This window comes from Bos javanicus, chromosome 21 (genome assembly GCF_032452875.1).
Source record: "Bos javanicus breed banteng chromosome 21, ARS-OSU_banteng_1.0, whole genome shotgun sequence".
Lineage (NCBI taxonomy): Eukaryota > Metazoa > Chordata > Mammalia > Artiodactyla > Bovidae > Bos > Bos javanicus.
This window is the reverse complement of record NC_083888.1, coordinates 67526505-67539215: the sequence shown is the minus strand read 5'-3', so window position 1 is coordinate 67539215 and position 12711 is coordinate 67526505. Positions and strand designations below refer to the sequence as shown.

Sequence of the window (12711 nt, the reverse complement as noted above, 5' to 3'; positions counted from 1 at the left end):
AAATCCACCACGCTGGAGCAGCCACCGCAAACCAGTCCTGCCCTGGGAGTAACTGCCCCCTCCACAGGGGCAACTCACCCGACCTGCTCTGTTTCAGCTCAGCTCAGCAAAGGGCTCTGGTGGACCACTGCCCAGGGCCACAGGCAAACTACTGAACTCCATTCAGTAAGTTCACCAAGGGCTTCCAAGTTAGGAAACATGCTCAAGGACGTAACTCAAGGCAGAAACGAGACAACCTGGTCCTTAACGTCAAGGAATCAGGATTCCAGGAGAAGAGATGACAAAATTCAAATGAGGATGCCAAGCACAGAGCAGGAGCTATGAGAGAGGTGGGGCCGAGGGTTACGGGGCCAACAGGGGACGGGCGTGCGGAGCCCTGGAGTCAGGAAGGAGGGCTGACGGGGGTCGGAGAGGTGGGGGACAGGGCACACAGAGCCCTGGAGTCAGGAAGGAGGGCTGACGGGGATCGGAGAGGTGGGGGGACAGGGCACACAGAGCCCTGGAGTCAGGAAGGAGGGCTGACGGGGATCGGAGAGGTGGGGGGACAGGGCACACAGAGCCCTGGAGTCAGGAAGGAGGGCTGACGGGGATCGGAGAGGTGCGGGGACAGGGCACACAGAGCCCTGGAGTCAGGAAGGCTGACGGGGATAAGAGAGGTCGGGGGACAGGGCGCACAGAGCCCTGGAGCCAGGAAGGAGGGCTGACGGGGATCGGAGAGGGTGGGGGACAGGCAGGAGTCGTCGGGGGCTATTCTGGGCCAAGGGAGCCTGGTACACCAAGTACTGTGGGGAAAAATAACCAGCAGTCTAGAGTGGCCTGAGGGAAGAAGGCTGGCCCAGGCGTCCCAGGCAGCATCCGCTCTACAGGGTGACGTTCCTGCCAGGGAGCAGCTCTGTGTTCTGAACTGAACCCCTGACTGTTTTGAAGACAAATGGATGGTAAGGCTGGAGAAGCAGCTCAGAGCAGGTTATAGAAACACATTCTCGGGGCAAGTTCATTGGAAACGCTGTCTGGGTGGAGTGAAGAGGAAAAAACGAGACTACTAGCCTGTACACCAGGGCCAGGATGTTGAGCATGGTGGCCACGTCAGGGTGGTCGTGGCCCGAGGTCTTCTCCAGGTCCTCCAGGGCCTGCTTGCAGAGGGGCACGGCCACCTCGTAGCGGCCCTGCGAGGCGTACTGGATCACCAGGTTGTGCAGGGTGCGCAGCCGCGCGGGGATCTCGTAGCCGCCCTGCTGCGCGGCTGCCGCTGCGCTGCTGTGCTGCTGCTGGACTGCGGAGAGAGGCCAGTTCAGACGCGAGGAGGCCGCACGGGACACCAACCAGAGCCTCCTTCGCAGCCTGTCGGGCGGGGGTGCTGCACACCCCCACTGCAAAGCGAGGCTGCCGCGGCCCCAGGAGGACCCCCCTCCTCCACACACTGAGAACCCAGACCCCGGGGGAAATGGTGGCCCACTCCCCTTTACTAGGGGCCGGCTGAACACGCGACCTGTGAGGCAGTCTGTGTGCATGTTCGCACTCTTGCGAGGCAGGCTGCAAGCGCCCACTAATAACAGCAATTACCCCCAAGAGGAGAGGCCACCTCCCGCCCACCGGCCCCCACTCCCAACTCACTTCCTTGACCGGGGTCGTCGTCATCATTTGGGAAGAGGTCATCCAAAGGTTCCTTGGTGGAATCAGCGTCTTTGTCCTCCTATGAAACCAACCCTGGACAGTTAGTTTCACGAATATTATAAAAGCTGCACTGGATATCTTTGACATAAATTTCATTTTAATTAAAAATAAAAAAGACAGTTCTCTTTCCAGATCAAATCAAGGATTAGCCACAATTTGCTTTATCTATCGGTTTAGGAAAGAGCAATGGGAAGTCTGCTGGCCTGAACTCAAAGTACCTGTGTAGGCTGGAGCCACAAACAGACCACGAAGGCACCTCTGTGCCTGAGTCGCCAACCGGGCCCCAGGAAGTGCAAAGAGCAGGGAGCGCTTTCTTATCTTACTTGGAAGCAAGTGATTAAAATGGCCAATCTCTGAAGACTGCGGAACTGGTGGGATGGACAACCCCTCCACACCCAGCACCACACAGGACCCCTAAGGGCGGTGTGACAGCCCGTGACTGGGTCCCACCCAGCACCACACAGGACCCCTAAGGGCAGTGTGACAGCCTGTGACTGGGTCGCCCAGAGAGGAGCCCTCAGGTAGAGACAGTGATCAGACGATGGGATGAACGGACAGCAGTTCAACCAGGTAAGAACTCGGCATCACCCTGGCACAGGAGGACACCAGGCTCCTCTGGAGGGGACACCCTGAGGGGTACACACCACGTTTCCAACATTCCTGAGCGGGATCCTGGGACGAGTGGGAAACGCCACCAAGGACTCTGCAGAGATCATGAGCAAAGTGGACTCTGGGCTGCAGAGGAGACGAGGCGTGGCACCCTGCTCAGCCTCCCAGGTGTGGCCCTGGCCCCAACAGGAGAGCCCTCAGGCCAGGGAGATGCACCAGCAGCGCGAGGAGGAGCAGGGATGGGGAGAGAAGGTACCACGGGCGTGCCCTGAAAGGGGAGGCGGGGCTGGCTCACCGCATCTCTTCTCCAAGCCAGACACGTTTCCAAATTAGAAAGTATTAGAAAGTTTTAAATGTCTCTGAATCTGAGACAGCAGCTTTCCGCTGCTCAGTGTCACCTCATTTTCCAGGTGAATCAACTATTCTTATTTGCACAGCAGCCTCCAGGAGTGTCTTTAAAATCAAAACATCAGCTGCTCCTGACTTAGAGATGCAAGAGAGAAGTACAGCAAGTCTAATGCAACAGGGCGCTTTGGACTAACCATGGCCCAAATCATGGGGAAGCTGCAACCCCATGTGACGGCATGTAGAGACGGGGTTCTGGGAGGGAACCGGTTAGAAACACCACGAGGCTGAGGCCCTGGTGCTGGGCCCTGAAACACCAGGCGAGCTCCCCTGCCCCGTGCGTCCATCGCACGGTGTGAGGGCACAGTCAGAGGGCAGCTGTCTGAAAGCGGGGAAGAGTCTTACCCAGCAACCAGCCCTGGGGCACCCTCATCTTGGACTCCCCGCTTCCAGACCTATGACCAAACTCGTGGTCTGTGGTTTAAGCCACCTAGCCCACGGTATTTTGCACGCAGCCCAAGCTAAGACACAGACTAAGTGCAGGTCTGCTCGTGCAACACACAAACTATTCTAACAGATGGGACGCGGGCTCAGACTGGAGACACAAATGCACAACTCTCAACGGTATACAGATCACGTAGTGATCACGCCTAGAACTACACAGACGTTAAACAAATCTTATCTCCAAACACGGTGTGAAATCCTGGACTGGACCCTAGAGAGGAAAAGGGACGTAATGAAGCACTGGGGAACTCAAACAAAGGCTGTAGTTCTGTCCACAGTGATCGGCAACGGCATGCTCTCACTTCGGGCACACGCACTGCTACGCACTGAACGTCTGTCCCTGCCCCCCAGCTGATATGCTGAAGCCCTAAAGCTCAATGTGATATCTGGGGGTAACGCGGATCAGAGGCAGGCCTGAGGGTGGGGGCCCCGTGATGACATCGGTGCCGTGACAGCAACAGGAGGAGACAAGCAACCAGGAGGCCGTGTGACGACACACCAGGAGGAAGGCCCTCGCCAAGGCTCCAACAAAGCTGTCACCCTGCTCAGGCTCGGAGTTCCAGCTTCCAGAAGCAGGAGAAACAAGTATCTGCTGTCTGAGCCGTGCAGCCTGTCGCTCTCTGGAGACAGACATGGCCTGAGTCAGCTCAGACACGTGCTGCGGAGATACCAGGCGCAGCATGAGGAGACTCAGAGTGGAGATGCTCAGGCGCGTCCGACTCTGTGGCCCGTGGACCGCAGCCCACCAGGCTCCTCTGTGTGTGGGTTTCTCCAGGCAAGAACACTGGAGTGGTGCCATCTCCTCTCCAGGGGACCTTCCCGACCCAGGGAAAGTGAGTGAAGGGTATATGGGGATTCTCTTCACAGGACCATTGCAACTTTTCTGTGAATCTAAAATCATTCCAAAATAAAAAAGGTTACTCTTCTAAAAAGTTAACTGAATCAGAAACAATAGTAACAGAGACTGGGATGAAAATCCAGAGAGCACCAAGAGAAGGAGAAAAGGACCAAGACCCTGGGGAACCCTCACACTCCAGGAACCCCAAGACAGGCCAAGGCAGTCGCATGAGCGAGCGAGCAGAAGGACCAAGCGGTGTCCTGGGCGTGGGGGCGTCTCAAAGACAAAGCCAAGATCCCCCACAAACCACAGAGGCATCCCGAGCCCGGACAGTGGGGGCTGGACGGGCACTGGGGGCGTGTCAAAGACAAAGCCAAGATCCCCCACAAACCACAGAGGCATCCCGAGCCCGGACGACAGGGGGCTGGACAGGCACTGTTGATGGCGCGTCCAGTGGCGGGCTGGGCGGGGAGCCAACAGCAAGCGCCAGGGGCGCCCAGCAGATCTCAGGCCGGGACAGCCCTCACCGAAGGCAATGGCTCCTCTCTGCATTTATTTTGTATTTACCAAGCACTTTTACATTTTCTGACGATTGTTCAAAATAAACACGTATGAGAAAAGGACTCCAAAGAGAACGTGTACGACTCTCCCAGGGACTCAGCCCCAGAACCCTTAGCCCCGGGTCGTGTCATACGCAGGCTCTGGAGGGGAAAGAACCGCGGCGGCGGGAGGGCGCCACCGCCAACCCTGTGCTCCTGCGGGACCACTCACCGAAGGGGAGATGTCGTCATCGTACTTTTTCAGCTGATTCATGAATTCCAGATGCTTCTTCTCTTCCTCCAGCTGAGCCACAGACTGCTCGCTCTTCTGCAGCTTCTGCTGAGTGTTGGCCAGCTCATCCCGCAGCCACTGGTTCTCCTGGCACAGACGCCGCACCTGCGCACGCAGCTTCTGCTTCTCTGACTCCACGGCGTTCAGGTGGTTTGACAGCGCCATCATGACCTGGACCGACAGAGACGCTGATGGCACTGCAGCGCTCAGCCTAACAAACGCTACCTCCCGCCTCCGCAAGCGCCCTGGGGCTGCAGCTCCAGCTCACCCTCGCAGACCCGTGCTCCGGAGAACGTACAAGCAGTCTGCTGTTTACTATTTCCACCCTCAGTCACCAGCCACATGCAGGGCATGATCAAGAATGTTACACGCTCATCTCTCTCTGCCTCTGCCTCTCTGCCCACCCCACTCCCCAGCCTGCTGAAGATACAGCAAGGAGGCATCCCTCGGCAAACCAAGAGGGCTCCCACCAGAAGCCAACCATGCTGATACCCTGACCTCGAACTTGCAGCCTCCAGAACTGTGGAAAACAAATGCCCACTGCTGAAGCCCTGACCTGACGGCATCCTGTTCTAGCAGCCAGATCTGACTGAGACAACAGCTAAATTAAATGCCTCTTCCTTCTCTCTTGAAAAAAAAAAAAAGAATATTGACATGCTCAGAACATGTATAAAAAAATTACAGTTTTTTTCTATCTGAAAGCACCTCTAACGGACTAGCAGTGGACAGGCGGCTACTGTTCTACTGAAGCCGTGTTTTCATTTTCTATCTAGGTGGTGCCAAGAGAATTTCTCAGAGACTCTCTGCCGTGAGCAAACGCCACGCACACACACACACACATGTGCAGAGCGGGCTGGTTACGAGGCAAGTCGCCCTCGCCACTGCAGGGGAAGGGAGGGAGGCTCTGTGGCCAACAGTGAGAGCCGTGACGCCCTGATGCACTCGCAGCCAGAGGTGCCCACTAGGCTCTGCCGGGGGTGCACTGATGGGCCTCAGGGAAGGGCCTGCCTGGGGCAGAGACAAGCTCCTGGGAGGACACGGGCTGCGGAGGAAGGCTGGCTTCGGTCAGTCTGTCCTCTGCAGTCCGTGCACCTACCCTGCCTTCTTATTACCCTCCCAGGTCTAAAACCTCAAAGTCTAGGATAGGGGGCTCTTTCCTCCTCTTCCTTTTAACTCCAGTATCTGCCAGCCTGACAAAGGAGGTTCACACTCACAGTGAGCTGCTGGCCAACACTCTTTCATCCTTCTTCCTTAGGCATAAGAACCTGGAACTTTAAGGGGAAAGGCTCCATCCTCCAGCGTCCCTCACAACTAGATGTGCCCGTGGAATCAATGAAATGTAAGCAGAGTGCCAGGCACAGTTCAAGGAAGCAGAGGGAGGCACGACCTTCCTGCACCCTTCACAGTCACAGGACTGGGTCATGGGGCTGCAGCTGGACTGTCTTGTTCCACGAGACAGGCGGGCCGGGGTGCAGGGCAGCAGGGGCAGGGACCCAACAACCATGCAGCTCTAGAGCCTGGGCTAGGACGGGGTCTGGTCTGTACAGACACGACCGAGCAGTTGCTGGCGTGGGGCATGGCTTTCTGGGGAGAGGCGGGGCACCTGAGGCAGTCGCGGGCTGGAAGTGAGTGCAGCCCGTCTGCATGTCCCCCCGTGTCGCCGAGGGGCATCTCCGCCCGCTCCTGGAAAGGGAAGCAGGGCCATCTGGGACAGCCCACACGGTTATGTGGTCTACATCCGACTCTGACATTTGAGCCGCTGCTTTTGGTCCTTGTGCACCGAATCAAACCCTAACTGACACAAAGGGTTACCTCTGTTTTCACATTATTTTTTAAAACTGAGGCATGGTCATGTATGGATGTGAGAGTTAGACAGTGAAGAAGGCTGAGCGCCGAAGAATCAATGCTTTTGAACTGTGGTGTTGGAGAAGACTCTTGAGAGTCCCTTGGACTGCAAGGAGATCCAACCAGTCCATACTGAAGGAGATCAGCCCTGGGTGTTCTTTGGAAGGAATGATGCTAAAGCTGAAACTCCACTACTTTGGCCATCTCATGTGAAGAGCTGACTCATTGGAAAAGACTCTGATGCTGGGAGAGATTGGGGGCAAGAGGAGAAGGGGACGACAGAGGATGAGATGGCTGGATGGCATCACTGACTCGATGGACGTTGAGTTTGGGTGAACTCCGGGAGTTGGTGATGGACAGGAAGGCCTGGCGTGCTGCGATTCATGGGGTCGCAAAGAGTCGGACATGACTGAGCGACTGATCTGATCTGATCTGATCGGATGCCCAAATCAATCATCATTTTCATAGCATACATAACCCACATATAAGCTGATTTCGATTATTCTGTAAGTATCTACCCTCTAGTTTAAACCTCGATTTCAAACAAAGTCTCCATTTTCCCAGACTGGCAAGTTCATGGTCACGTCATGAGGCCATACCTGAGCCTCACTCAGGCCAAGCTCCAACATCTCCAGTGACTTTCGGATCATGTTTGATTTCTCCTCCACCAGATTACTTTCGTCATCTTTCTTCAAACACTTTAGTGTCTCCAGTAAACTCTGCAAAATGGAATTATGCTCATTCTTCAGAGCTTCCAGCCCCTGGATTACTTGCTTTGTCTTGGAAATAATTTCATCCTGCGTGAGCTTCTCCAATTTGTCTTCCTTCATGTACACCATTGTGGACATGTTGTCATACATTCTAGAACACAAAAAGAAAAGAGTCAGACATCGCATTACAGGCTTAATTTATATTACACCTCTAGTAAAGTACACACATGAAGACTTTTAAATCAGCATTTTTACAGGTGAATAATAAGTAAGTACATTATGACTTGTTCCCTTGAAATACTACACTACACTGTTTCTGTTTCTCCTTCGCAGACCAAATTAATTACTTTTCTGGCTTCTGTCTGAATTTTTTTACAGGAATGAGAGTAACGACAAGCATCAAAAGCAGCAGAACATCTGCATGGCATTTCCAAGACACACGGCCTCAGTGAGCAAACTTCCCTCTGAGTGTTTACCAACTGTTTTCTCCTTAATGAAATGCAGAAGGGTCAGTAAATTCCATCACATATTTGCCAGATAAAACCTTGAGAAAGAGTCACAGCTAGATAAAGAGAAACCAGCAAAGGAATGCAGAGCAATCAGAGCGGCAAGAGGACTGAGCCTGACTGCAGCCTGGTGACACGGGGCATGACCAGTGCTGGGAAGACTCCGGGGGGACGTCTCTGGTGGTCTAGTGGATAAGCATCTGCCTGCCAACTTGGGGGACACGGCGTCCGCAGGCTGCAGAACTGAGCCCGTGAGCCACGACTGAGCGCTCGCTCTAGAGCTGGGAGCCGCAGCAGGAACAGCTCCCACACTGCGACCAGAGAAAACCCACTGGCTGCCGGGAGCCGGCGAGAGACATTCCACTCGTGACAAAGGTCATGAGGAAGGAGGCTCGGCATATGCAAAGGCAGGATCGAGCCTCAGGAGTCCCCCTGGATATTCTCGAGCATCTACCCCCAAAAAAACCAGAGTCTGCCTACTTTATTGCTTTGTGCTCTCACCTCTGACTTTACTGGGGGCTGTCCCCTACCACCATCTCGCTCTCTCTGACAAAGAGTTAACTTACAGCTCCAATTAATAAAGTTCCTGGGCAATTAGGAGTGTTTAAATCCAAACCCCTCAGATAGCTCTCTAACTCGCCTGACAAGTTTACCCAGACTCCTGAAGCTATGCATACGATTGTTTACAGTCTCCCAGCCTCGAGAGGCACGGGAAGCTTAAGATGTTCAAATAGCTTAGAGCCTCTCAGAGAGTTAGAAACTGTCAGAATTAAACTAGTAAAAGATTTCATTGATGAACCAATGCTTTCTGCCAAGTTTTCACATCCCCTGTATTGTATCCTTGAATGTGTATTAATTAATATAGTTGGTATGTAGAAAAAATAAGTAGTGGCCTTGGTGTTAGTAACTTTAGACCCTTAAGGTAATAAATTCTTTCCTTTGTTGTAAATCCATTACACATCCGCCCTATAGGAATGCAATTTTATCTTCGGAAGATGGCGCCAAACCTTAAACTAATTACTCTTAGAGAAAATAAGTCTTTGTTGATAAGTCGTTGTCAAGAGTCATAAAATGTTAATAAGCCTTCTGGCCAGAAAATGATGTAAATCACCTAAACCATTTGTATACGATAAATTTGCAGGAAAGAAACCCTGGTTTTTGATAAGGATCAAAGACTGCTGACTTTGCATCCCCTATTATCCTCTATGTGTAACTTAGGGTATATAAGCCCCTGTTGAAAATAAAGCTACGGGCCTTGCTCACCAACGCTTGGTCTCCCCATGTCATTCTTCCCCTCAATTTCCAGCTGAGTGTCCATCTGGAGCGCAGATATCCTCTGCGACCATTTATTTGCCTGGGCTTCTAAGACCCACTCGAGGTGTCTAAGGTGGGGCACCTTCCGCTATTCGAGAAGGCGCCTGCGGCCTCTGTGGTCAGAGCTAACCTGGTGTCACGGGTTATATTGATTTTCCGCGTAAACCAAGCTACTCAGCTTCTTTTCTCCACTGAATTTTCCTACTGAGCTATCCTCATTCTATTATTCTTTATATCTTTGATGAATACATACATAAATAGTCACTGACGCCGTCTCCCCTTCGAATACCCTGGATCAGCCGGGGCTGGTCCCTGGCAACTGGCAGCAACCAAGACCCAGCACAGCCGAGAAGGTAAACAATTAAACAAGAAGGGCACGGCATAACACGACGTCAGCAAAGTGGTGACGACAGCTGAAACGAAGCAATGGCTCTTTCTACTATCATCTCTTAGCTTTCAGTGTCTGCCTTTAAACCCCACAATTCATTTGTTTTAAGGCCATAAACAGTGACCATCAGGAAAGCCTGTTCAGGAGAGTGACAGGGATGGAAGTCGGAATCATCGGGTCAGGGTGACCTCCTGCAGAGCACCTTCGACGCCAGAACCTCTGTTCTCTCGTATCTTATACCCCCGTGGGTGTGAGCTCCATCTATAAGGCAGGAGGACTCGACCCTGTGGCCCGCCGGATGCACACTACCCAGGACAGCTCCTGTGCCCACAGACCATCCAGTGAATGGATGGACTGACAGACGCCGGGCACAGGGAACAGGCTTTTTGGCAGGATCTCAGTTCCCTGGTGGCTCAGACAGTAAAGCGTCTATCTACAATGCGGGAGACCCAGGTTCAATCCCTGGGTTGGGAAGATCCCCTGGAGAAGGAAATGGCAATCCACTCCAGTACTATTGCCTGGAAAATCCCATGGACAGAGGAGCCTGGTAGGCTACAGTCCATGGGGTCGCAGAGTCGGACACGACTGAGACTTCACTTTCACTTTCAGTCACCAAGCAGGGACTGGACTCAGGCACAACAGTGAAAGCAAAGTCCTCATTCCCAGGGAGCAGTGTGGAGGCGGGAATACAGACAGGCGTTCCAGGATTCGGGAGGGAGGCTCGGAGACCCCTGCACTCTAACGGCAGGAGCAGGGGTGGGCGGGGGGGACACTGGGGGCACACAGACACGCTGCACTCACTTTCCAGCCCACGACCGCCTCAGGTGCCCCGCCTCTCCCCAGACAGCCACGCACCGCGCCAGCAACTGCTCGGTCGTGTCTGTACAGACCAAACCCTGTCGGGCTCTAAGGATGGGCAGTGTCACACCTCTTCAGGTCGTAGCAGTAGCTGAAAAGGGAAGGGGGGACCGTCTTGTTCACGAAAAAGAGAAAGGGGAACAGAGTGTTTACATAAAAGTAGGAAAACCACACAAGGCAGACTTTACTACAGGAACAAAAGCGAGACAAAATGAAAAGAACGGCCACTTTAATTAAGGAGATGCCTCAAGTAAGTAAATCCATTTAAAGAAACCCAACTGTAATTCTTTAAGGAATATGTAACACCACCAGCCACAGGGCACTGCGTGCTCACACACTCCTGTAACAGTTTTACCACACACAAGAATAACGAGTACAAACGTTATGTGGATGCACGCATGCGCACACGCACACAGCCCACCCCCCAAAAACAGTCACTTAAGGCAGGTTTTTTAAAAACTCTTAAAAGAAAATTAAGCATAGAATCCCAATGTTCCTGGGCCCACAGTTCTCACGGTGCCGCGGGTAGCCGGAGGCCTGGCTCTGCCATGAGCCTTCCCCACAGCACAGCAAGGCCCAACCCTCCTGGGCGCTATGGGTGGCAGACCGCCCCTGCAGGCTCTGGTGCATGGAGCGGGTGCAGGCCCCTGCAGGCCCCGGTGCATGGAGCGGGTGCAGGCCCCTGCAGGCCCCAGCGCATGGAGCGGGTGCAGGCGAGGCACTGAGAACAGTGGCCACAGAGCACCCACACAGGACTCAGCACACCCCTCCCGGGAGCGGAGGTGTCAGGAACGCCCCTGACAAATGACCCCTCCAGGCCTGCAGACACAGGACTACAGCTCAGCACTTCGCTGGACAGTTCCGTGGTAGGCTGCTCCAGAGTTCAGTTAGGAAGTGACTCCTTCTGCTACGTTGATACCAGCTCCCCTTGTAACTTCTACCCACTGAGCCAACCTCTGCCCTCTACAATAAACACAAAATACCTTCACTACCTCATCCACAAGATAACGTTTCAAATACTGTGTTACAAGAACAAGACTCTCCAAACTGTCCATCTCCCCAGCTCATACCTCACGCTACTCCTCAGGCACATGCCTTTATCCCAACAGCCTCCTTACCTCCCACTGGGATCACCATCACACGGACACAACTGCTGCTGCTTCATCACAGGAGAGCACACAGTGGCACCTAGATTCAGTCTGCTCAGTGTCTCTCTCATCTGCAAGCTAGGCCATTATAACCAAAGGTAGGGTATCTAAAAAAAGCATGAGACAACTGTCTACTTAGGGGGAAAGAAGAAGCATTCCCACCCTCACTGTACACTAAAATAAATTCCATACTGAATAAAGAATTCAAGGTTTAAAAAAAAAAAAACCCACAAGAAACCAGAATAAAATTTAGGCAAAGATCTATGCACATACAGGTGAAGGTAAAGAGCGTTCTATGAATAAAATAGCAGAAAACTAGAAGAAAAGACTGGTAAGAGTCTGTGTAACCAAGGCACTCTGAGGGGTCCCCTGGCGGCCAGGTGGTCAGAGCTCTTTGCTGTTACTGCCTGGGCCCGGTGCCTGGTCAGGGAATGAAGGTCCTGCAAGACACACCACACAGCCAAAAAATAAAAATCTGCCACTGAAGTCTGATCTGGAAACCACCTTTCTAGGGAAACACTATTTTGCAGACCATCACAGTGAAGAGCTCAAAGATTTAAGGCAGAGGCCACAGTGACGTCTAAAAGGAAAAAAGCACTGGCCTCCAGGTGACCTCAGACACCCGGGCTCGTCAGCCCTCCTCCAGCCCTGCTGAGCAGTGTGCCCTGAGGAGACTACACAGGAGGAGGACTCGGCTGGCACAGGCCCGGAACAGCTCACAGGCACCCAGGGAAGCCGCTTCAGGGGCGGCGCATCCAAGTCCAATCAGACACCCTGCCTTTCGCTCACCTGCCTTGTGAACTGGAGCCTCAATCTCACCTCGATGTCCAGTGGCATGGATACACACTTGACCTGGGACCGTGGTTAAGGGCTCAGAAATACTCCCCTCTCCTTCCCCTCAGTGACACACACAACATCTGGCCTCAGGCTACTCTAATTAACCACATGAAATTGTTTCAGTTCAGTCACTCAGTCGTGTCCAACTCTGCGACCCCATGGACTGCAGCACGCCAGGCTTCCCTGTACATCATCAACTCCAGAAGCTTGCTCAAACTCATGTCCACTGAGTCGGTGATGCCATTCAGCCATCTCATCCTCTGTTGTCCCCTTCTTCTCCCGCCTTCAATCTTCCCCAGCATCC

The 12711-nt window shown here is 53.3% G+C and overlaps 1 protein-coding gene across 14 annotated transcripts in view; it reads right to left on the bottom strand.

Moving 5' to 3' along the window:
- KLC1 (kinesin light chain 1) overlaps nucleotides 1-12711 on the bottom strand; it is a 66264-nt gene that overhangs the window by 36987 nt on the left and 16566 nt on the right. For 3 of the 14 annotated variants that reach the window (XM_061395488.1, XM_061395487.1, XM_061395499.1), the window contains exons 1-5: nucleotides 11541-11649; nucleotides 7246-7507; nucleotides 4742-4972; nucleotides 1615-1693; nucleotides 1048-1273 (exon numbers count right to left, since the gene is read on the bottom strand). In XM_061395488.1, the coding sequence (XP_061251472.1) occupies nucleotides 1048-1273; nucleotides 1615-1693; nucleotides 4742-4972; nucleotides 7246-7507; nucleotides 11541-11641 (899 nt within the window). In that variant the 5' untranslated portion in view covers nucleotides 11642-11649. Of the gene's footprint in view, nucleotides 1-1047; nucleotides 1274-1614; nucleotides 1694-4741; nucleotides 4973-7245; nucleotides 7508-11540; nucleotides 11650-12711 lie in introns of those variants that run through there. The other 11 variants (XM_061395486.1, XM_061395489.1, XM_061395494.1 and 8 more) reach the window with 4 other exon arrangements.